Genomic DNA, 27,409 nt, shown 5'->3' with positions numbered 1-27,409 from the left:
CGTTCCCGCTGACATTTCAGTACTTACTAATTTATTCGATTATAGATATGGTTTGCAATAATGCCCAATGAATGAAGGTTGTAAGTGTTGTGACGGCCATTCGAAAACTCATTCAATTGTTAACCGTATTCTTTAGCAACAAAGTCCAAATTCAAACTAGTTTTGCAAAGGCTGTTGTGTGGAGCAGAATATAAAATTTAGTTTAGTTATCGACTTAATTCATTAATAATTTAATAACTTAGGCCGGGGTTAAACTGCGGGGTCGAATACTTAATGTATTTAGTATATTCAATTGACATTTGATAGTGCAATCTTTAATCAATCAAATCTAAATTTAATTTATTTCAAAATTGATTTATACCCCTTGGTTTTTCGATGTACGAATTTATAATATATATCGTAGACATAAATAAGAATACCTAATAATTTTGCTTTAATATTCCAATGCGGGGGATTGCGTATTAGGGGTAGGTAGTAGGTAATAAATACTTAATTTATACCATCTATTAAAACGAATTTCTTGCAGAAAATAATTATTTTAAGGCGTATCTATATATTTATACTCTAATATTTACCACTGCGCGTGATCTAACTCAGGATATATTAAAAACAGCAATGTCATTAAATACTTAATCAGCCTAGTTTTCTCTGAAATCATTACCTTAGTCTTAGTGCAGAAAATTGAGCTGTGTCCAGGAGTCTCATATTAAAATGCTTAGAGAACACTTGTGTAATAAATAATGTATATTAATTAATATTCTTGTTTTGATTACTTCTACAACGATTCTAACAAACCTCGAGGTCAGGTTAAGGTGGTCTTTATACCCAGAACTCTACTCGGATCGTTCGTCAGTGGCTAGAACAGAACGAATATGCAGAATATGGCTATTAAACTAGGTGATCTATGTGAGAACATCTGATGAATGAAACAACATCCTGCGATCATATGGGCAATTTGTTTATGGTGCCGATGCCGTTTTGCATTTCCTGTACAATAGTAATTATAATTACGTAAATAACACGTGTCTCTAAGAGTTTATATGTAAAATAGAATTCTGGTTCCAACTGTGACAGATTGGCAAAAATATAGTACACAAAGTACACATACCTTTAAATTCAATTTATACACTTATTTACCGAGAGTTAACGAAGGTCTCCGTTTCAGCTTGAGCAAAAATGCTTTCGTATGTCGGAATGTTCTCCTATAGGTCGCAATTCTCAGCCGATTCTCGTGAAATTTTGAGAGCAAGTTTGGTTATACATATACTTACGTATGAAATCCAAAAAAATCAAGTTATTATTTTTTAGATTTTTATGTAAGTAGTAGTTTTTACATTACTTATTTGAAAGTGTGATTTAAAACTTATTATGTAAAAAACATTTTTTTTTTCTAGTCGTTATGATTTTTTTAGGTGAAATTCAAAAAATCTTACTTTTGAAAAATTATAAAAAGACAAATAAAAATGTTCTTCTACTTCAAAACTTATAAATCACATGTGCAAATAGTGTGAAACCAGATACTTAAATAAAATTCTGAATAATAAATACTTTTTTTTATTGGGTTTCATACAAACATACAAATTTTCAAAGTGGTTGAGCACCCCCTTGTAGTTGAGATAAAATTACGAAACTTGGTGTATTTTATCAGCATAATAAGTGTAACAAAATAAGGGGGTGCCCCGTAGGAAAAAAAATGTTTTTTGAACCACCCTAATATACAAGACATAATTATATTTACCATGGCATTATACATATAAGTACGTCATGTATATGTCGTGGCCAGATCGTAGAATTCGATAATTTCATGAAATACCATTTTGGAATTGATCTAACCTAAGTGTTAGGTTTAGGTTCGGTTTGACTTTTTCATGATATGGACAACCGATTATTTCATGAAATGATTGTCACATCATGAAATCATCAATTCTAATATCAGGCCACGTCATATTATATGATGTACTTATATAATGCCACGTATGTACACGTATTTTTTATAAGCCTATCAACAAGTTGGAATGACCAACATTAAACAAACGTCGTTGGATAATCCTAAAAGGAAACATTTAAGGATATACCTATGTGTAAGTACCAAACCAAACATAGGCCTAAATATATTGAAGGTGTGACGTATTTGATGCATGACGCAGATATGTATTTACTGAGTAAGTACTACGTAATGCTGAAACTAACTAGGGAACTGTTTTACATGTGTGTACTATGTGTATTATGTGTACATGTAGAATAGATAGATAACTAGAGGATCCTGGCGAAACCAAAAAAGTGTGGTTTACCGATGTCTCTACGGTACTTCACGTGATAAAGACCGGAGGTCACTAACTCCGTAACAAAACTACGTAGGTGCATGGTATAATAATATACTCCGCCTGGTACTCCATTCCCGTCTTTTCTAGGTCACCTAACTGACACAAGCCTACGTCATCATGCGACAGCGCTATATGATAATATGCGATAGCGCTATATATAGCGGCCATGTTGTTGTGACGTAGGCCTGTGTCACTCTGGGAATAGAAGACCATGTTTTATTAGACTATGCGTAGGTGGGTGTTAAATAAATAACCAAAAGTTACTCACTCATACAATCCGCAACGTGTAGGTTGATGGCAAGACCATTTAGCGAGTTTTTAGCCCTGAACTACTTCTAAAAACTCAAAAAACTTCAACTATGATGTCTATGTGTTAAGGTGCAGTAGGTTCAGAGAGCGGAGTTTTTGTAAAGTCTTGTAGCGCTTTTTTAGATCACGTTTCGGCTGCCAAAAATTCGAATCCTGAGTTTTTGACAGATAAAAATCACCAACAGTCATCATAAGTAAAATGCACTTTAAAAATTTGTAACAAATTTTGGCCTAATATGAAATTTGCTTCTAAAATCGGCAATATCATGTATGTAGCGAATATGTCAGTTTGACACTGCTAAAGGCAGTCATGGTAAGGCTATACTGGACGTTAATAGAAATAGAACATACGAACAATTAAATGACATAACACTGTTAATCCAAGAGAATACAAGGTGACGTAACAAAAATAGCGGTGATCCGTTTAAGGGCATATTCTGTATCGTATTCTGATTAGGGGAAAGGAGAAGAAAATATTATTTGTAGCGAAAATTTTTGGCCTTTGTATGAAGGGTATGCCGACTTGGACGACCTGCCCCTTAGCAGAAAAAAATACATCTTGTATAACCACTACGGGCTAAGAAACAAACCTTCCATATAAACTTAAGTACTTTAAGAATTGTCGCTAACTTGCATGGCCTGCATTTTTTCCTTTCCTCGTCGTTGCGCCAGGTTGCTATAGTGTAATGCAACCTTTTATAAAACGCGGCCCTGGCACTGACAGTGGGCATTATTCTCACGCGCACTATTTACAACAGTGCCGAAGTAGGCCGGTGACCGCTGCGTCGGCGCAGGGCTATTGTATATTCACTACGCTGGCCATGCGCATCGCTTCAGCGGGCGGATACAATTTAAAGGTCGATCGTTATCGGTGTTATAACGACAGGATAAAGGTCCTGTCTCTTTCTGTTCAGGGTGCTTAGCCAACATACCAATTGTTAACGCTCCGTAGCGTAGCGAAGTCATCTCTCTCTATCACTCTTCCATATTAGTGGGACAGTGACAGTTGCGTTTCGTTCGCTACGGAGCGTAAACGATTGGCATCTTGGCTAGGCACCCAGTCCTACATTTCTTGATTAGGTAGGTAGTGTCGAATCTAGGTGATCCACATACCATCATTTATAGTGACCCTTTCACACTATTTTCTGCCAAAGTCAGGACAGAGAATTTTTTTTTAATTATTATTTCGTAGTAATTTTATTACCGCTTGTACTGAAAATACCGCATTTTTTTGACAGACTCGTTAGCAAGAGGTTAACTTGGACGAACTTAGATTATTTTTTAACTTTGAGATCAAGTTAAACAAGGCACCTGCTCAAAATTAGAATAAGTTTAGTGAATGAAAGGAATGCGCTCTGCATACCAAACAAGACAACGCAGCGGTCATTGTAGTCCATTCAAACCACATCTGTGACGAAAGAAAGTAGATAAAATACGCGTTTTGACTACCTGTCGTCTGAGTACCTAAATAAGGATACGAGTAGAAAGGAACGTTTTACGAAAAATCATTCATAAATCCATTTCAATAAAATAATACTTAATCAAATTCAATAAAATTCTGAAATAATATTACACAAATGATAATGCTCTGGCAAATATACTGACAAACAAACTTAAAAAAACCCACTAGCTATTAAGTTAAGTATACATATTTATATTCTGAATTACTCAATGTATATTAGTTAGGTATAGATGGTCAAGCAAATCTTGTCAGTAGAAAAAGGCGCGAATTTCAAATTTTCTATGAGACGCTATCCCTTCGCGCCTACATTTTTCAAATTTGCCGCCTTTTTCTACTGACAACATCTGCTTGACCAAGACGCGAGTTTAGTGACCGCGCACATATTGCCTAAAGCACTACCACCAGTTTTAACATTGACATATTAACTCACGTTTAAGTAACTTACTTTCTATGCATCTCGCTCGTACTCGCATATTAGTGCAAGCGAGATGTATAGAAAGTAATTTACGTAGACGCGAGCTAATCTGTCAATGTCAAAACTGGTGGTAGCCGTACTAATCTCATACTAGAGATTTTGCACACATCTGTAACATAGACTTAAGTACATTTTTATGGAAATAAATTGTTTTTTTTTATTTTGTTTTATTTAATGGAAATTTAAATTCAGTTTAAACGAGATTATTTTGTCGATCGTTTACGATTTCCCACGTGAAACTTAACACTTGTGTGAGCGAATACATGCCTATCTCTAATACAGACTAAATACTTTGGCGTAGCCGGGAAATAGTAGTTTAAGCTTTTTCTGTCTTTAAGGGAAGAAAAGATTGTATTTAATTTTCCGCTATTCAGCTATTAAACCTATTTAGTTTAGAATCTAATGGTAGGCGACGTACGAACCTTTTTACTGCACGCGTGCTGGCCGGTACGGATGCCGCTTCCAGCGCGCGTCTTTTGTTTATATGTATATGTAGTTTTTTCTTGTCAGTGAGCAACGAATGTACATTTTGCATATCATTTGTAATTTTATGTGTAAATAGCTTGTTGTTTGGTAAATATTCTGTGTTTTTTCTCGTGCTGTGTGTAAATATTGTGTAATATACTGTACAGCTAAACTTTTACGTGGTTTTATTCATCATCGGCGGCCCGACAGCGTTCATTTGGTCCTTCGAGCCGGATGTTTATAAGACTAAGAGATTTATACACTAATTCGCCTACACTAATCTTATATTGTATCCATTGTAAGTATTTATTATGCTATGTATAGTTAAGTATCTACGTCGTATATAACGGCACACATGCTTATAAGTATACTTTGTGGCATATGTCATAACATACGAGCGATAAATCAATGTTGTCATCTTGTGTACAGCTACTATAGCTATAAATTGAAAGCAATGGACCATTATCGCCACCTGTCTTAAACTCAACTGCCAATATTCTTACTCTTCAACAACTACCTACACAATAAATATAGGTACTTACCTACAATTCTTTACTGCAGCATATGGATGATCATTTTAACAAACTTTGCGTTTGAGTATGTTTTGATATTTATTTTGTGTTGTACGTGTAAGTAAGAAAAATATTCGTAACAATTATTTGTCAATTTATTTTTGGACCATCCTTCAAGTATGGATGTATCTCCCTACGTAGGTACATTATTATGATTAAAGCATAGTCACCTTCCTTTTTAGAATTATTACGCATAAAAAAAGGAACGTTCTCCGAAATCAGTAGTAAAACAAAAATGTAGCTTTTTGTGTCGAAGCATTTATGTAGGTACCTAGGTAATTATGCAGAATGTGTTTCAAATAAAATTTGATAAAATAGCAGTTAGTTATTGCACAGACAGGTTTTAAAGCACTTTCAATTTATAATTGGCATACAACTTGTCTTCCTGGTAATTAATTATTTATTGAATTCCCTGCAGTTATATATTTATTTAAAAAAATGTTTATGTTTTTACTTTTGTAGTAAGTTATCGTTCTTTAGCAATCGTAAACCGGTAAGGTCCGTGTAAAATACTTAAAACGTACCCGTTTTGAACACATTAAAATTATAATTTTATGCGGTCTATTGCGAATTTAGGTATTTGGTTTTTGCGATAAATCCAATAAAATTATGTTTTAATAAAGGCCTTTGATGTTTTATAATCTAAAGTCTAATTTTTATAAATTTTCAACTTGTACATTGTTACCCTGCACATACCTACCTACCTACGAGTACCATTGCAGAATACTTTTAGTATAATAGTTAGTGGCAGCCGAGCGATGGCAATGGCAAAATTTTAAACACAAATATATTTTCGGAGTATTTGAGGTAAAACGTTAAAGTTAAAACCCCCGCGATGGCTTTAACTTCCATCCCAGGTTTTTAATTTTCTGACGTTAATTGTTATTGAAGTTAATTTAAGAAACCACTCGGTACCCGCTTAATGCTATGAGTTAACTAAACTGTTCTTATCTTTGTGATATTATAGGTTTTCCTTCATCAGTAAATCACGGAAAAAGGTACTCTATATAGTCGTATAGAAGCTTAAACAAAATCAAGTGACTCTATCAAAACATTATTTTCGTCTTTATAGCGCACCTTTATTTAATAATAATAACATTGTTTTACTAGTTTTGTTTAGTTTAATATCAGCATTGCATTGTGCACTACTAAAGAAAAGTTCATAAGTTTCATAACACAAAGACAGGACTTAGATGAGTAGGTAACAACAGGCAGACTTATCTCTATAAAGCGATCTCTTCCAGATGGTTATTTAAACGGTTGTAATTTAAATTAATGTTTGTTTAAAAATAAGTGCTTGTATTTCGTCTGTACTCGAAACTGGGTCGCAACGCCTATTCAAATGTCCAAATGTCCACCCAACTCGCGCAAAACGGGCATTAAATACATTTTAGCTACTTTAAATTAAAGAGCAGTTACATAATAACACTGTTATTTATTGGGCAATAAATCTGCAAGATGCACATTCCGTAAAATTTAATATAATGCAACCTACATTACGAGTTGAGTTGTATTTTTAGAGTATACCGTCCAGAGCATTAAAAGGCCACATTAGTGCAAATCCCATTTGGCAAGGAACTACAAAGTTTTCTTGTGCATTTGCCTGGATCTCAGAACAGTTGATACACTATAATATTGCAATATTTTTAGATTTTAACAGTGTATTCTTGAACAGATTTAGTAAGGACATAAAACATGGTATACTTTAATTTCTAAAACACTTAAAATATAGCCAGTAGGTATAGGTACCTAACACAACCCAATAATTAATATCAGTTCAAAAAAATATTTGGATTTGAAGCTGCAACTACCATTACGAGTAAATGTATGTTTCTTACGCCAATTATAATCTGTAGTTAAAAGCTGGCGGCTACTCCAAAGTCACGTTATATATTAGACATAATAATCCAGTTCGTTCTATGCGATTACGTAAATCCTAATATCATATTAATGTAGTTTCTTGATTTATCATCGACATTGCTTGCAAATGTTACCTACATTATGTTTATTTTAAGTTCGCCAATGAATAACTTCTCAAGTAGCAATTAACACACATTTGCGTATATTTATTGCTCGGCTTTCACTTTATTTGCGAGAGATTGTTAAGACAACAAAATAAACGACATCCTTCACAATTAATCAAGAAGAGATTAAAATAAAACACGAATGAAAAATATAATTGCTCCAGTTAAGGCTTTACTTAACTTCGTAATTAATCGCATTATTTACTTTTCAAAGTCTGGACCTTTATGACAGCTCGCGACATTGCAAAATATTGTCATATCTTACAAAAGTTTTTATGGCGATCGCACCAACAAACTGTCTAACCTAGTTTTGCTTATCAAAATGCATCAAATCTTAGAAAGTTTGAGAGTACTAGTTCGACATATGTCCGTGATTTTTACAACCATGTTCAAACATTTGCGATGTCACACAATATCAAAAAGAAAGTCGAATAATGCTCTTAATTCAAAAGTTATACAGGTACTTTTTAGAAATGTTCGCTTCCGTTCTATTCAGAGCCGACCTCCGGATATTCAGTGACCACGGTAATTACTTTTGTTTGTTTCCAATTCGGTGATAAAGACAGGAAGGTAACTGGTGCATTTGGTTCTAGTCCAACTGCCATAAATTCTTTTATGGTCAGTGCATCTACGCGTGCAGCGCCAAGTCTTAAATTAATTATAAAGAGTAATAAAGAATTAAATTAGGTACTTTGATTCTCTTTAATCTAAATACGAGTACGTAGTGACGTATTTGTTTGAAGAAACGTCACATTTGACACTGACATATCCAATCCATATCGTTTCTAGATCTATTAATTGACGTATCTTAAAGTTAGAATCGGGCCGACAGACACAGGCAAACACGATAGAGAAATAAAATAAAAATAATTTGATTTCGATAAATAATCTGTTGACGAGGTGGCATTTACAGACGAATTTTCTTTGCATTTGAACTCCTTAACAAAAGGTAGTTTTAATTAGGTACCTACCTACTTAACTAAAGAGAACTATGATAGACTGAGCATTACATAACATGACTTTGTTCATTGCTAGACTTATATAATTGCTAGCTTAAAGATAGCGTTAGGAAACCGCATTTAAATGTAAACAATGAACATATTGTTATGTTTGTGCGAAATTTGTAATTTTGTAAGAATTAACCAATTGCTTAAGCTTGACTTGGTCGTGCTAACCTTCCTCTAATCTCGCCTTGGCCACCGGACTGTGGCGAATCTCGCGATTTCATATTGTTTGAAACAAGTGACAATCAAAGGTTGGTCGTCGAAGGACATCTATGTCGGTGGGCCGTCTCGATGTTGGTAAGAATAACCTTGTACAGCATTTCTATATTAATTGTCAATGTAAAACAAGAGGTCACAGCTCACAGGTCGTGGGGCGTGTTGTGCTACTTGTGCTTAATAAACAGTCCAAACATTCAAAACTGTGTTATATGTGGCTGTCCATGCTTACCTACTAACTTGAGCGGTTCGGTACTAATGAGGCCTTATTGGGATGCCATTAGTTGACTTTGTTTATTTTTACCGAAAAGCGACTGTTAAATTAAATTAAAAGTTTCTAAAACTCTTCTTGAGCTCCAGTTTGAAAGTCGGGCGCTCTACAAATAGTCTACCAACTTCTTTCTGTAGTTTATTTGCCAACATTAAGTCAGCTGTGGATTAGTAGTAGGTACTTATGTGTAGGTACCTAATGTTAAGTTAAAGAGTTTTCTTTAGCGTCTTTTCACTATATCATACATTTGGATATTGATTAAGTAATTATGCTAAAATAAAACAGTTAATTACCCTACTGAATACCTAACTAAAATCGATTTTTTGACAGGTTAATAATAATCAATATCTCGCTTTTCACAGTTTACGACCGATGTGCACCGTCAGGTGTAAAGCTGGCACTTTTTTCCAACGTAACCCGTATTCTTCCGATACATATTTAATCCAAGTTTGTAAAGCCCTGCATAAATACACAAGTAAGAACTGTCATTTAAAATGCTGTTACCGGTCAGCATTTTCCTATGAATAAATAACGCTCCCTCGCGTTAAACACTAGGTGTATCTATTGTGAGATTTGTGAGTTGAAGCGAAAAATGCCGATATGTAGGATTATATTTGATTTTCTATCGAGGTTACTTTCTGCGTGTTATCGATTCTATTTTTGAAGTGAAAACTTCTTTAGCGGCGCTGTGCACTTTTTGTGATGGGGAAAAAATGTTAAACTCGCGACAGGTCACGTGAACGACATATTCGACAGATTGAAAATTCGTAAGACGGACACGTGACCTGATCGAAAAACTGTTACAATGTCATTGAGTTTTCACTTCTGCCGGCACTCGCGGAGTGCAACCCGTTGTTTTTTGAAGTGAAAACTTTTTTAGCGGCGCTGTGCACTTTTTGTGATGGGGAAAAAATGTTAAACTCGCGACAGGTCACGTGACCGACAGATTCGACAGATTGAAAATTCGTAAGACGGACACGTGACCTGATCGAAAAACTGTTACAATGTCATTGAGTTTTCACTTCTGCCGGCACTCCCGGAGTGCAACCCGTTGTTTTTTGAAGTGAAAACTTCTTTAGCGGCGCTGTGCACTTTTTGTATTGGGAAAAAAATGTTAAACTCGTGACAGGTCACGTGACCGACATATTCGACAGATTGAAAATTCGTAAGACGGACACGTGACCTGATCGAAAAACTGTTACAATGTCATTGAGTTCTCACTTCGGCCGGCACTCCCGGAGTGCAACCCGTTGTTTTTTTATCAAAGAAACTTTACACAAACCTATTTAATAGCACCTTCTGTAATTATAATTATGTTACTAAGTTGTTTCTAATTAGCGGCGTTACTAAAATTCATTTAGAATCTGTGCGGACAGAGAAGAGTAGTTGAATGTATGGGGTCCAATACATTTCACGACTCTTCTCTTTTCGAACAGACTCTAGTTTGTTTGATAAAAAATAGAATCGATAACACCACAAATCGCTCTGGTTATACCTAGCATTAATAGATATTGTCATGAAGTTTATGCAAAATAGAATCATAGTGATGGCAGCACAATTAGTAGTTTCCTGGACTATGCAATAAATAATACCAACATGAAACGGTATTATAAAGTTTCAGTTAGGTAAGTAAGTTCATCATTTTTCTTCTGGATTTTTCTTGTTCAGCTCATTATGTGTCATCATAACAATTTGATTGCAGCCGGCGAGGAAATAACTGTAATCATTTCCTAGGTTATTCAGGTAGAGGTCGCAAATTGTCTCACATGATCGATACAATTGCTCTCTTTACTTGTACGTTCTTCAAAAGATTTCCATCCATCCATCCAAATTTTTTTAACAGTTCACAAAAGCAACGACATGGTAGCGAACTATTTCATAGTTTTTTTGAGTTATTAAATTTGACCATAAATATAAAATGCACGCACGGAACGTCATTTTTGGTAGTTATAAGGTCCGACCACACCACTGCTTAAAAAACGGTGACGTTACGGAATCGCAAAGACGCATCGTAAGCGTACCGTTTTTATCGCATGCTCCACACACCACTGCTTAAAAAACGGTGACGATGCGGAATCGCAGTGACGTCATGACGTGTCGTAAACTTTACCAATTCACTAGGAGGACATGCGTTAAAATCGTGACATTTATGACGCGTCACTGCTGCTATTCCGCACCGCCAGTGATTTTTAAGCAGTGGTGTGTGGAGCATGCGATAAAAACGGTACAATAAAATTATAATGCGTGACTGCGATACAGTAACGTCACCGTTTTTTAAGCAGCGGTGTGGTCGGACCTTTTTACTTAGGTAACGTTTAACGTTAAAAGGCACGTTTTAATCGTACATGGTTTTAGCAATCACTTTTAATATAAGAACCTACCATGGACGGGACAGTAATGTCCACGATACAGTACAAAACCGACCATTGCCTCAAATTTTTAGGTAGGCTCATCGTTTAGTCAAAAGAAGGAAAAATCCCGCTCTGGGCCCGCTAGAAAAACCAAAGAATTTTGTCGGCTCTTCTTTTGATATTTTTGCACATAAAACAAACAGCAAATAACAGAGTGTTGAAATTATCAAACTGCATTACGGGACTTAATCGCGTATTTAAGTTTTAAGATTTACCTCCGACGTTTCGAGGACGGCGTTGTCCCCGTGGTCTCGGAGAAGACTGGCTCAAGTTGACATCAACATCTTCTAGCCGCGCGAGTTTTTCGAACTACCCGCACTTGGTCTTGTTTATCAGTTTGAACGTTTTGCGCACTAGGGATGTTACTCTGTCGACACACAACACTAACGATATTCGATTTATCGACTGTCGATATTCGTTTCCGCTTGCATTTACTAATGACTGGATTCCATGTGGATGAAATCTTAAAACCCTCGTCCCGATTAAAATTGCAATGTTTTTTGATTTCAATGGCTTCCCGCACCTTTCTACTGTAGAAATGGCGATCCGTGGAAAGGATTTTAGGGTTATGTAGCTCAATCCAGTGGTTTGGTCCTGACTCCAGCAAATGCTCAAAAATCGCAGCTGTCAAAAATCGTCAGGTGAACAAGTCTGCCGTGGCTGACGAGTCTTCTCCGAGACCACGAGGACAACGCCGTCCTCGAAACGTTGGAGGTAAATCTTAAAACTTAAATATGCGATTAAGTCCCGTTGTGCAGTTTGATAATGTTTAATAATCGTGAAAGTTTAAATCAGAGTGTTGAAATTTTCAACAAAAAGTGCTATTAGTAAAGAAAGCGCCTATTAAATAACTTATTCATGTGAAAACCTCGTCTTTAAGTAGTTTTCAAACTGTTTGCCCACTCGGACTTTCGTAAACTATTACGTTTATGCATACAGGCCGAAACTGATTGACAGCTCATTATACTAATAGATTGGTAAACAGTTGATAATTTTAAACAACAAGGTACATCCCTGATCGAAGTGCTTGTAAATAAACTGTAATTATTGTAATTAATAATGACATAATAATAATTAAATAAATCATGACCACAGACAATTGTACTTCTGGCATAAATTTACATTTAAACATGTGTGCGATAGCTACCTAATAAAATGATAGTTTTTATCAATTATCGTCATCATTTCAAGCAGACTAACGGCCCGATTCGAACTTTAAGATATGTCATATTAATACCTAGATCTAGAAACGATATGGATTCGATCTGTCAGTGCCAAATGTGACGTTTCTTCGAACAAAAACGTCACTTTTGACACTGGCACATCTAATCCATATCGTTTTGTAGATCTATTAATTGACGTATCTTAAAGTTATCTAGTTATCTTATATTGGATCTTAATCAAAAACTTCGCCAGATATCGTTAGGTAGAGTCGCTTTTAAGACGAGTAAATTAATAAAAAACATGAAAATGTTCATCAATCTGACCACTACGTATTATAATGTATTCATATGTGTTCACACATAAAACATAGCTATAAGTACTTATAAATCAAGTATGTAGTAGGTATATGTTGACGCGCATAAACATAACAAAAACTAAGCTATCATAGAGCCCTATTCAGATTTTTGATATTATTTTGGTACGGTTACGATCTTGGCACGCGAAATGAAGTGAAAGTAGTGCGTGAGATGCGCGCCAATCACCAAGACGATCGTCAAGGTCGTGTCAAAACCATTTCAAAATCGTAACAAGTCGTTAAATCTGGCCAAGAAGTGATTTATTGATCGATCGAGCAACTAATAGAGGCACCCGTATCGGCACATATAATTTTTTTTGCGAGCATTTTTATGCAAATTCTTTTTTTTTGGTGCTTCGTGGAAGCTTACGAATATTTAAATTATTTTGTGGTAAACAAGCTATCTCGTTGGATTAGATCATTAATTACCCGGTTATCCATAATTATTACAAAGGCACCTATAATTGGTCTCCATAGGTTAGTCCATGGCGACCCTCTCGATCTAAAACCTTAACTAGATATCGTACCTCAGTGAGCAATGATGCAATTTTTAGGAAGACATGCCATAATTATATTTTCAAGCAAAATAATAAAATGTACCTAAAGAATGTGTACTTTAATTAAGTTATTTTCAATATGTAAACTATTTACTTCTCCAGTAACAATAATAAATTAATATCATCATAATGTCGGCTCGGCCTAAATCGCAAACCTCGTAACTACTCCGGGGTAGTTACGGGGTTTGCGACTATAAGTAAGTTGTCCAAGGTAGCAATTACTAATTTCCTTGAAATGGAGTTACGAGGTTTGCGACTTAGGCCGACGAATAGCTGTATATCATCCGTCTTTACGTAGTTAATATTAGCAAATCGTAATATTAAATTTGATTCGATCGATTAGCCGATTCATAATCAAACTATTTTTTCATCCATTAACGCAAGCATGCAACGTCCAATTCAACTTGAATTTTATTAATCCTTCAATTTAATTTTAACCTTTTAACCGCCATAATCATAATTTTTCATAAAGCGCGGGCTTGTGTCGCCGGCGGTACGAAATTTCACGAAGTTTTGTCTTATTTATCAGACCGCAGCGAAATGAGCCCAATTTTGTATGTCTTATATATCAGTCTACGGCGGTTAAAAGGTTAATATGGAATTTATTGAGGTTTTCATCGATTTTTGACAAGTTTTGAATCGTGTCTCCTACTTTTGCACTACACATAGAATTATAAGGCAAACGGCTATCGGTTCTTCAATCTTTTATCTTCAATTTTGTCTACCGGATTAAAAAAAAAAAATAGATATTTGTTTATGATTTTTTAAAACATTGACTTATAAATAAAACACTTTTTTCGTATCTCGATTGCTGTGAAAGATCTAACATATACGAAATCTACATACATATTTGGGTTCGTATTTGACGTCTCTAAAACGTGTCTATCTAGGTTCCTTTAAAACTAATTAACACAAAAGTTATGGCCAGAATAGGTACCAGTTTTATTGGCCTAAAATACGTTCAACTTTGATGCCATATATCTCTTTGAAGTAAATATGGGTAGGTATATTGCTTAAACCCGTTGTTGTTAATATGATAAGCTACAAAAAACATTAGAACTAAGGGATTCAGACCTTCGGTCATTGGGGCATGGGATCCCCTTATACTAGTGGAACTGTGCACTCGCGAGAATAACTTAAAACTGAATAAATGTATGACTGCACCATTTAAAAAAACAAAACTAAAAAAAAATTAATCGGCAAGAAAAATCTATTTAATCATTGAACATGGTTACAAAATTTCACGAGAATCGTTTGAGAATTGCGACCCGCAGAGAACATCGGGACATACGGAATTTTTTTTCCAAGCTGAAACGGAGAGCCAATGAGTTTTCTAATGATTTACGGCTTTTATAACAAACCACAAACCATACATTCGATTGTTATTCGCGATAGAAAGCACCTACCAAAACGTCAGAATTACCTACACGCGTGGTTTGAATGCTTGAGGTTTTTACCGTTTTTGCCGGCTAGCTATTTCTTTTCTTACTGTTGTTGTCTGTACTATGTTCGTACATGTTTTGTGATCATCACGAATAAATATCTTTGATCTTATCTTTATATTCAGAAGTGATCAATTGGATTTCAATGTCGGTTCATTGTTTGAACTAATTATATGCAAATATATGTATTTAAGCGCAACTAATAAGTAGGTATTATATTCGGAGTTTCTGAATACGCCTCTCCACGTGCTTACTCGTAATGTCAATTGAAAAACTTATAAAGAATTTGATAATTGTATATACGTACTAATGTTTTTTAAGCATTCAATTAATGGCAGCAAAAAACTTAACCGCAACCAGGATAATGAAAATGCCGTCAATGCCCTACTCAAGGATGTAATCAAATCATATACCTAGAAGTGAATATTTTATATAGGTAGGTACCTAAGTACCTACTTAATCCATATGTACCAAAAGCAAGTGAGTCGTTAAATGACATAATATACGCCTTATTTCAATGATATAAGACCCACTAATGATCATTTATAACGTTGCTTTTAGTAGGTGTAGCTGATCCATAAATTAAATGTTCGGTAAAACTTGTTCATAGTTGTTGTGTACATGTACAAATAATTAATAATTTATACTAGGTTTGTATTCAATAAATCATATTGATAAATAATTGTATGTGTCCTATTTAAATCATAATCATAAATCATAGGTAATATATTTATTGTAACTATAGGTACACAGAAAAGGTGTTATAATTTCATAGGTATTTACTAAAATCATAGCCTACCATCTTAATATTGTACAATATTTGTTACTTAAAGCTAAAACATAAATTTAAAAATATTGTTGAATTTACTATTAGAAAAGTCTGAATTCCTAGGTTTTTGTAGTTACAAAGTGTGTATGAAAATATGATTATTTTCATAGTTTTCATAATGACAGTCCTACACTATACGTCAGTATATTGGCAATTCACACTTTAAAGCCGACCACTGACTAACAGGCCGCCGAACGATATCGGCCTGTCAGTTAGAAGAAAAATTTTACAGCTGCGAACAACTGACAGGCCGATATCGTCCGGCGGACTGGTAATCAGTGGGCCCCTTAACACGTCAAGGCATCCGACACTTCGTTTTGAATGACGGGTGTTTGGTGATCACGTGATACTTTCTAAAGGACGCCTCAACCTCAACCTGCGTGCGTTCTAGCGTGAGTCATCCTTAAGGGGCCCACTGATTAACAGTCCGCCGGACGGTATCGGCCTGTCAGTTAGAACAAAATTTTGACAGTTCTGAACAACTGACAGGCGGATACCGTCCGGCGGACTGTTAATCAGTGGGGCCCTTTAGGGCTGATTTAGACGGCGGCGGCGCGCGAACTCGCATGCGATTTTAGTTACATTGCGGATTGTTGGTTGAGTCCAATACAACCTACCGATCAAAAACCGCAATGCAATAAAACACGCATGCGAGTTCTCGAAATAAGATGGAATCCACCTGCCTAGTACTTTGTAGTTTATAAAACTCTGTATAACCGACAATAGGTACTACATAAGAGTTCAATAACCAAGAACTGCAACATTGTACGTAATACGTCATAATTATAAGAGATAAGTTAAATTTACTGGGTGTCGAGAACATTTCCTCGTTATGTAAGTAATAAATGGGATATCGGCAGGCGATAACGCCCCAGCCGACATGTCTGACACTGTCGCATTCCATTTTCTTGCAACAACTGTCTTTGTTACGAATCTTGTTAGAAAGTATGGTTAAATGAGCCATTTTATTTAAAGTTTATTTTCTTTAAGTTATTATAACATACCTAGAGTTGTGTCGTTCTCGAGAACGTTCTCCGTTTCCTATGGGAAATATTTTCGAGCGAAAACAGAGAATGTTCTCGAGAAAGGCACAACTACATAATACCAGAAAATTGGACCCTATGCACGGGATCGAAGGAAAGTGGTAGGTAGGGAGAGCAGTATCAACAAAAGCAAAACGGTGTCAATTGTCCCATAAACTAGTCCATGAAGAGTACCTACAGCCATTATCTACGTGCACACAATGCGGCTTTCGCGGCCTACGGCCTACGCTTGTTGTTCCCGTGGCTAACCGAGAACAGGCGAAAGTTCACCTCAATCAAACCAATATTATATAATCTTTGCTTACTAATATCCTTATACTTATATACCTAGAAGTCAAACTTATACTAGTTTTCACCTACGCTCAAGGGAATAACGCCGGGAATATTAAGTTTCACTGAATGGGTAATCCGACGCCGCGCCGACTGACTGCAACGGTGAGACGCATTGCTGTTGTTATGTTACTACTTACTAGATAAAGCGGCGCGAAGTGCAGGGATTAGACGTCAAGTTAAATTAGACCTAATTTCCTAAGTCTTACAGAAATCTGCATAGACCAGTGGTTCTTAACCTTTTCAGTCCAGTCACCCCTATGACTAACTAGGGAACCTGATTTTACCCCTCCTCCCAATGGTAATAAAAAATAAAACGTGTACGTTTGTTGTATGGTTATATTAGGTTAACTTATTACCCCCGTAAAATACCAGTTTTACCCCCACGGGGGTAATTACCCCCAGGTTAAGAACCACTGGCATAGACCCAAACTAAGCCATAGGTGGGTCCCTAGTAACTATGTGTCCGAGCGCCACAGATATAATTGTATTTAATAATGTGAGGCCACTAAAGTTAGCATTGTTGCAGACGGCGTGGAAGAGACTATGCTTCTCTCGTCACTATTACTCACTATGCTTACAAATGCCTTGTTAATCCTCAAAAAACGTTAACAAAATAGGAAAGTTAAGAAAAGTTAATTAAGTTAGGCGAATTAAAGGTTATTTGTTTATATAATTACACCTTAATTTTGTCGAATTCATATTACACGTGCTCAGAAAGTATTAACAAGGTTTAATTCAGCTAGTTTTGGTTACCTAAGGCTACATTACTTATATAGTCGACTGTAGGAAAGGTAGTCGCCATTATCTGGTGGTAAGGTAAAAGCTTTCACTGCTTCGCCTGTTACCAATATTACCTATAGGTATAACCATTGTTTTGTCCGTAAAAGGCGCGTTCACACTTAGGTATCTCTTTTACATAACTCGTGAAACTTTAGTACAGTTCATAAATAAAATTGTAAGCTGCCTTCCGGATTACAATTACATTTTTAACTGGTATTATACCTTTTTGATTTTTATCTGCTTAACAATGGCCATAGATGCTTAAAGTCGTGCTGTTGAGTAGGTAATCACTTTAGTGACTGAGCTTTTAAGTGCGGCCTTTATTTTAGCCAAGTTTATATTACAATGATCGTTATAAGATTTCTCAGCATAGGTCACAATTTAAAGTTAAGTATTTAAACCTGCGTCGCTGACGAAATAACATAGGTAGAGTTAGACCAAGAAAAGTCTGCAGAGATTTTGATAGTCCACGCAGTGCAAGTGATATTTTAAAGGTGAAACTTTCAATGAAATTATGACGTATAGTACATAAGACTTGCACTGTGTAGGCTATCAAAATCGCTGCAGACTTTTCTTGGTCTAACTCTACCTACTTATGCCGAAAATCGGACTGAAACCACCCAAATTAGACTCTTTTTTGGGGACGACACGATCTTAAAATTTAAACAAAATGACTAAGAATTAAAAAGCTGGTCCCATATAGGGTTACCACTTACCAGATCCAAATTTGTGATATCCTTGCAAAATTCCTGATAATATGCGAATATTATTCCTGATTTGTTTTGGATTTATGTCAGTAAATTTGAATAATACTCAAAGGTTAACTGGAAGAGATTCCTCAAAGGGACAAGTTCGCATTTGTACTTCTTTATACAAATTTTATGTTATTTTTAATATGTACAATATGTACTATAAAAAGTTTACTATTAGTACTAAATGTACTTTTTTAGGTACCTGTCTGTTAAAAGTCACTAAAATTCCTGACATTTTCGTATTCCGGCCGCATTCCTGACAAACGGCAAAAATTCCTGACATCTGGTAAGCCTAGTCCCATACGATTTATCCAAAAGGAATGTTAAGGTATGAATCAGGATAGCCCGCTAGACCCCAATTACAGAGATATAACCGTTTTACTGAGTCAACGCATCACATTCTGAGTAAGAGTCCTCGAATGAAGTGGCAATGACTTCAAATTAGCTACTTTTTGTAAGTATGTGCTAGCACTCAAGATTACCATTGGTGAGTAATTATTACTTTTTGCACTTAATATAAGATTAGAAATAAAATAAGGATACCTAAATGTCGTTATTTAGAGTTAACCGTTGGAGATTATAATTTTTGTAAACTTTTTTTGTTAGAAAGTGTCTTATTTATTTGTGATAAAATAATAATTCGTTTTTATATTAGGTATACTAAACTGTAACCTAAGGCCTTTGACGTCACAATAACTGTTGTTTTGAATTCATAATAGATATCTCCTAATTAACAGTTTTTCGAAGTTTGCTGTTTTCGTGAAGCCTAAAGGCCCCTGTACACAATGGGCCAGCGTGGGCCAGTCTGGGGGACGCATTTATGCGTTAGAGGGAGCAAGTGATATTGCTATCTCATTCTACCGCATGGCTGCGTGCCTTGGACTGGCCGGCGCTGGCCCATTGTGTACAGGGGCCTTAAGGTAGGTACCCATTAGGCACTCTAAACTATATAGATCGTGTAGTGTGTGATTTGTGTTTGCACAAACAGAACACCTGCGTTATCATGTGGTTTGTTATTGTTAAAGGGCCCACTGATTACCGTCCGCCGGACGATATCGGCCTGTCAGTTGTTCGGAGCTGTCAAATTTTTGTTCTAACTGACAGGCTGATATCGTCCGGCGGCCTGTTAGTCAGTGGTAGGCTTTAAGAGTCACACGGACCCGCCGCGCCGCCAAAAAGTCGCTACCATACAATCAAAGTTAGGGTCTGATTTTAAAATTACATGTAACTTGGATTGAACATTAACCTAACATAATTATATTTATTTATATTATTATGTAATATCTGGGAGACCGAGGGAATATACTCGTATATATAAATAAATAAATATGCAAGAATTACTCGTTCAAAGGTATAAGATTATATTACAAATTTTCGTTAATTAAAATTATTATCCTAAATATATAGAGCGAGTAAAAGCTGTGTACCTTTGTAAAACTTCTAAGTACTCGCTCTAAGATATATAAGACGCGCAATAATTATATGAACAATCTTATTCGTAGGTAGCCGTAAGAGCGTGTCACATATTATTGCGCGTTTCGATGTGCAAGATAAGATGTTATTGCAAGTGACTGTAAATATTAAAGCTGTTACCGGTCTTGACTTGAGACGCTTGATGCAGTTAAGAGCGCTATTACATTTCGGCGTTGAGCGAGTTTAGGTATTTTACGCGCTGCGGCAGGCCGTGCGAGCTCAGTACGCCGATCCCTTCTACCACACTCGCACTACAATGATGGATTAAACATTCTTGATCCTTCGCGAAGCATATTGAAATCAACCATAACAACACTAACTGTACTTAACTTTTAAAGTTCTAAAACTGTTATTTGGTAAGTACGAAAATACTAAATGCAGTGCAAATGTACATAGGGGCTGTTCATAAATTACGTCATCTATTTTTGACGATTTTTGACCCCCCCCCCCCCACCCCTCAAATCATCCAAAAATCAAGCTTCGGATGAATCTGTTTCCTCCTACGTCATGTTACCATCATCCGATGTCCAGACCCCCCCACTCCTCCCATTTGAAACGACGTAATTTATGAATAGCCCCATACTTGTACTTATGAAGGTATATTACTCGAAAGAAATTATAGGTACCTACTCGCTTATTTACATGTTTCGTCATTGCATTTGGTACCTATAGGTTGTAAAGTTTGTATCAACGAGGGTTTAAAAACGAACTGGTACTGAGGATCTGATGATGATTAAGGTGGTCACGGATACCAATCAACCATGTAGTAACATGATTAGGCTCGTTTGATTCGTCTCAACAAGATCTTTGACACTGAAGATACACACCCAAGTAGCACAGATTAGCTGTATAGCAGCCGCATAATGAAGTACGAATACGCTTGAAGCTGGAATATAAAAGCTGCATAAGAGCTGTATAAGCGTCTTTTCAGCTTTTATAACTCTTAAATGGGCACAAATTATGCAGCCTTAAGTTCACATAGCTACTCAAGATCGTTGTAGCAGCAATTTAACGGAATTATAAGGGGTAACAGGAGTTATAAGAGGTGTATATTGACTGGGTAAGAGACCACCAGTTACCCTTTATTCAGCTAATATGTCACATGTGCGCCCTAATACCGGGAAAGATTGACGTTGGGCTGAATAAAAGATAATTAATAACATACTTTTACACCTCTGCCTTAAAAATCAGCTATTATATTTAGTATAGCGACGACGAACGCAGAGGTGAACATATTTATATTGAAGCAAAAACGTTAAGCGCAACGACACCATAAGTCATTTTGTTAAAGTGTTTAGTTAAATGTGTGTACATGATCTTTTATATATTAATGCGAGAAAGATGTTTGGGAATGCAAGTTTATTGATATTATATATATACATTATCTAAGAAAATTTCAGTGCGCCACGAAAATAACCAGTATTTATTTAAATTAATTATATAAATAAGCTATGTGTAAAAACTATTTCAGTGGTTTGGACAGAATTATGAGATAAAAAGTTAATAATACGTTACAGGAAGTACTAAACGAATGATTTAGGTTAACAACTCAGGCACAAAACCTTATTGTTACCCTTAAAAGTTGGAAAAGCAATTTCAATTTTGTAGGTTATATACAATAAAATGGCGGTCAATGTTAAAAAGCAACGTGAACCGTTAAAATTCTTATATGCAGCATACGACTGTTATATATCTGATAAAGATACTTAAGTGAACCACTGTAAAGTCCAAGTCGTTATTTCGATACAATAATGAACCTCTAAACAGTTATAAGGCATCTTGTGAACGTTTAAACAGCCGCTATGCAGACAGTCCCAATGGTAGTATAATAGGCTGCTTAGCGGTAAACATGTTCAGCGCTAAGCCGTATTATGCGCCACGTGTGTTCTATTATACGTCTATTGGCTTCATAATAGTTCACTCGTTCTCCCTTATAATAAGTCAGCGAAATAAAAGCTGCTTTAGCGGTAAACATGTTCAGCGATAAGCTGTATTATGCGCCCCATGTGTTCCTTTATACGTCTATTGGCTTCATAATAGTTCATTCGTGCTTCCTTAAAAAGTCAGAATAATAAAAGCTGCTTAGCGGTAAACATGTTCAGCTATAAGCTGTATTATGCGCCCCATGTGTTCCATCTATACGTCTATTGGTTTCATATTAGTTCACTCGTGCTCCCTTAAAAGTCAGCGTAATAAAAGCTGCTTAGCGGTAAACATGTTCAGCGATAAGCTGTATTATGTGCCACGTGTGTTCCATTATACGTCTATTGACTTCATAATAGTTCATTCGTGCTTCCTTAAAAAGTCAGCGTAATAAAAGCTGCTTAGCGGTAAACACGTTCAGCGATAAGCTGTATTATGCGCCACATGTGTTCCTTTATACGTCTATTGGCTTCATATTAGTTCACTCGTGCTCCCTTAAAAGTCAGTGTAATAAAAGCTGCTTAGCGGTAAACATGTTAAGCGACAAGCTGTATTATGTGCCACATGTGTTCCATTATACGTCTATTAGCTTCATAATAGTTCACTTGTGCTCCCTTAATAAGTCAACGTAATAAAAGTCCACAATTACCTTCTTATTCAGCACATAGCGTAATTTTATCCACTAAACAGACCTTATACCGGTTAAAGCATTTGATAACCCTTAAAGCTGTATAGGGTCGTAGCAAACATACCTTTATATCACTCTTTGCGTATTAATGGTAGTTTTCAGAGCCGTAATGCAGCTTTTAATCAGCCCTAAGCTATATAAATATCACTGAGATCTATTATACAGCTGTAGGACCACGAGTGTGCTCTTATAAGTGTCTTAATACGCACAGAGCGTTAGATAGAACTAAAAGTGAGTAGTTATAGAGCTATCTGTGCTACTTGGGCAGGGTCTGATGATGGAGCTTGAAGGTGGCCACGGGTACCAGTCTATCATGTAACTAAACAACTTCGTGTTTAGGCACGTTTTATTCATCTCAACAAGATCTTTGACACAAGGTAGTACTCAGGGTCTGATGATGGAGCGCGAAGGTGGCGACGGGTACCTGTCTGTCATCATCAGCTCCATCATCAGACCCTGAGTAGTATCTTGTGTCAAACATCTTATTGCGACGAATCAAACGAGCCCAAACACGAAGTGGTTCAGTTACATGGTAGACTGGTACCCGTGGCCACAGTCCAGCTCCATCATCAGACCCTGAGTACTAACTTGTGTCAAAGATCTTGTTGCGACGAATCGAACGAAGCCAAACACGAAGTAGTTTAGTTGCATGGTTGATTGGTACCGGTCACCACCTTCCGGATCCATCATCAGACCCTCAGTACTACCTTGTGTCATAGATCTTGTTGCGACAAATCAAACGAGCCCAAACACGAAGTGGTTCAGTTACACGGTAGACTGGTACCCCTGGCCACCTTCCAGCTCCATCATCAGATCCTGAGTACTATCTTGTGTCCAAGGTCTTGTTGAGACGAATCAAACGAGCCTAAACACGAAGTGGTTTAGTTGCATGGTTGATTGGTACCGGTGACCACCTTCCGGCTCCAACATCAGACCCTGAGTACTATCTTGTGTCAAAGATCTTATAGAAACGAATAAAACGAGCCTAAACACGAAGTGGTTTAGTGGCATGGTTGATTGGTACCGGTGACCACCTGCCGGCTCCATCATCAGACCCTGAGTACTATCTTGTGTCAAAGATCTTGTTGAGACGAATCAAACGAGCCTAAACACGAAGTGGTTTAGTTGCATGGTTGATTGGTACCGGTGACCACCTTCCGGCTCCATCATCAGACCCTGAGTATTATCTTGTGCCAAAGATCTTGTTGAGACGAATCAAACGAGCCCAAACACGAAGTGGTTTAGTTGCATGGTTGATTGGTACCGGTGACCACCTTCCGGCTCCATCATCAGACCCTGAGTACTATCTTAAGTCAAAGATCTTGTTGAGACGAATAAAACGAGCCTAAACACGAAGTGGTTTAGTTGCATTGTTGATTGGTACTGGTGACCACCTTCCGGCTCCATCATCAGACCCTGAGTACTATCTTAAGTCAAAGATCTTGTTGAGCCGAATCAAACGAGCCCAAACACGAAGTGGTTTAGTTGCATGGTTGATTGGTACCGGTGACCACCTTCCGGCTCCATCATCAGACCCTGAGTACTATCTTGTGTCAAAGATCTTGTTGAGATGAATAAAACGAGCCTAAACACGAAGTGGTTTAGTTGCATGGTTGATTAGTACCGGTGACCACCTTCCGGCTCCATCATCAGACCCTGAGTACTATCTTGAGTCAAATAAATACATATAGAATGTCAGGTCGTTTCAAATATTTTTAATCCTGTCCGGTAGTTTATTAAACTGTACCATTATAAATTATAATACTATAAAAACGGTGCTAGGATCAAAGTCTCTCGTTGCGGTTTACACGCACACAGTATAGCGTTTTACACGGCGCCCGCCGCACACAATGATAAAAAACCTCGTCGTCGCCGTTGAAAATGTGCGGAGCCGACCGACACACGTCCTGCCTCTACAAGCTCTGCCGCGGCACTGAGCTGGCGCAGCGCGCGTCATCGGTAATATAGAGTAGTTTTCAAAAAATTGCCAAAAAATTATAGTAGAATTTCATAAACACTAATGTATACCAACAGTATAAGCAAACGTTGCAGATTGCTTGAGTATGAAAATGACTTCGATATTAAGTAGATTTTCGTAGGAATTGACACTTGTTTCGGAGAGAAAATCGAGTTCGTTTTACTTTGATTTTCTCTTTCTCAAAGGTATGTAGGAAAAATATAGTTTGATATGCCTAAAGTACAGGGTATTAGTAATACAAAATAGCCAGGTTTAGCAGAGTAAAAGTCTCAACATTTCCAAATAAGAGCTCGCCATTCAGTGCTTCACGGGGTTTTTCGGAAACGACCATCAGAAAAAAAATCATTACTAATTTAATAAGTCCTTTTTCTAATATTTACAACGATATTTATAAAGATAAGAAGACGCTTTTACTGGAACAAGTACTCATTGTTTCTAATAATGAGCGCAAAGTCCTGAATTTCGTCGACTAGTATCATCAATTTTGCATTATTTCGACTTTTCTTGTAAGAGCGCTCTTAAGTGATTGCAATAAGCTATTATTCTTTTGAAACACACTGCCTGACCTCACATGATAAATAGAGCGAATATCTGCATCGCCTGAACGTTGCGAATTGGAAAAGAACTATTCGTCAGTTTAATTGGTCTGAACACTTCAATGAGCTTTAGCACGCACGATATTGACATGATATCATGGATAGACAGCGTGGTCGTGACAATATTTCGAGTCGAGAAGTGACAAATGGTCGTAACATATTGACCAGCAAATTTAAAACAATCAAATCATTTTGTGTCAATAATCCGCCAAATCCAAAATGTCGCTGTATAATAGAAATGTTAAGACGGTGTATAAGAATTCAAATAATGTAGCTACTTGTAAAATATTATTAATTAATCGTATATATATGTAGTTGGGTTTCACGAGTCTGAAAGTTTTAATATGATGTGACGAAAGTTGTAACTTTGTAGTTTGTACCTACTTTAAATTAATTGCCGTGTACGGTAGGTAAGTACATAACTTTAAACTCAATCACCATCGACACCAATATTTGGATAGTGGATATATTGCAATAACTCTCTATAACTAACTATATTCAAACAATAAGTGCATTTAAAAAATTTAAAATATTTTTAACTTGTAACAGACTGCTGCAAAATACAAAAGAACATGAACTTGTTCTTTACTTATAAGTAGTTAACATCTAAAGACAGCATAAAAAAAATAGCTTAACATAACGGAACAATTAAATTGTTCTACTCTTAGAACAAAATTTAATTATGTACTTTCTTATGAAAATATTTCCATTAGTGTTTTTACAAGACAAAATAAATGTCATATAAAAAGGAAAAATGACCCTAAAAGAAAAACCCACCACCCAACCTAACCCAAGAAGAAGATGAAGAAGAGGTTTTGGAGGCCTTGGTCATTTTTTCTTTTGTATAGGTATATGAAATTTATTTCTTTTATACATAATTAAACTGTTGAAGATACTTTTAAACGCTAGCCGACGAGATATTATAAATTCTCCTCTATTTGGGAAACTCTTCGAAGGTGTCAGATACTTTTGGCGCATTGTTTCATCCGCTTCTATTGATGCTGACTACTTATACCTACTTACCTCTTAAGTTAACCACGGCCCTTTCTTAAAATTAAATATTGAGCTACTTAGATTACCCATATTATAGGTATGCCAATAGAGAAAACTATCTGCTTTTATTAGTACAGCCATATCGTGGACTGAAAGTGTTAATATGATAGAATTAAACCAGTAGCTACAACTTTTCTCTATCAATAATTAATTTAAACACAGTTTATTATTAAATTCGATCGATCCTGAAAAATACGTACCTTGCAAAAGCGCGAGCACGAAAAACGTTGAAATTATAATTTGCATAACTGTCACAGAGAAACTTATTGTCACACAAAATACTCTGATTATTTAATATAAACTTCACTTGTTTTCAACTTTTTAGTCATAATTCAATTGTTTTGTTGAAAGCGCGGCATTTGTTTGATGCGTACCGTTCAGCGATCGTGCGGTGTCTTGTCGGGCGAGCGTCAACTGTCTGCGCGCTGGTTTCCCTCGCATAATACCTTCCCCTAGTGGGCTGTTGTTACAATCGCTTGTTCAAGCACAAGAGCCGAACGCTCGAGGAAACTAGTTTAAGTGCGATTACGAATGGTTGTTGCGTATCTCAAGGCGACTTCACAACAGTTGGCCATTTATTAGATGCCTTAATACTTACTTAAGAACCCCTGTGGCTCCTAAATAATAGTGTTTCTCATCTCTCCTGTTCTTTTATAATTATAAAAAATATCTTCTCAGCAGAGCAAAACAAAAGACTGTCGCAATCTAGCTAGTGATTGAAAGATGAAAAGTATTTTATTTTTAAATGTTATTTCGTTAAGTTTATTAAATAGCTTAAGTTCGCACTTATACGTGCTCATCTGAGCTATTAACTATATAGCCTATTAATGTCCTATGGCAAACAGATCAAGGTAGCGAACACCTAACTAAGGCGTACCAGTTATAATAGTAGTCATAAATAATACCTCGA

The 27,409-nt window shown here is 36.3% G+C and overlaps 1 protein-coding gene across 1 annotated transcript in view; it reads right to left on the bottom strand.

Annotated features, from left to right (window-relative positions):
- LOC134792423 (putative carbonic anhydrase 3) overlaps positions 1-26,918 on the bottom strand; it is a 48,864-nt gene extending 21,946 nt beyond the window's left edge. The window contains exon 1 of the mRNA XM_063763722.1: positions 26,700-26,918. Within this exon, the coding sequence (XP_063619792.1) occupies positions 26,700-26,745 (46 nt within the window). The 5' untranslated portion in view covers positions 26,746-26,918. The remainder of the gene's footprint in view (positions 1-26,699) is intronic.
- Positions 26,919-27,409: the final 491 nt, after the last annotated feature.

This window comes from Cydia splendana, chromosome 7 (genome assembly GCF_910591565.1).
Source record: "Cydia splendana chromosome 7, ilCydSple1.2, whole genome shotgun sequence".
Classification (NCBI taxonomy): Eukaryota; Metazoa; Arthropoda; class Insecta; order Lepidoptera; family Tortricidae; genus Cydia; species Cydia splendana.
This window is presented reverse-complemented; position numbering and strand designations above follow the sequence as displayed.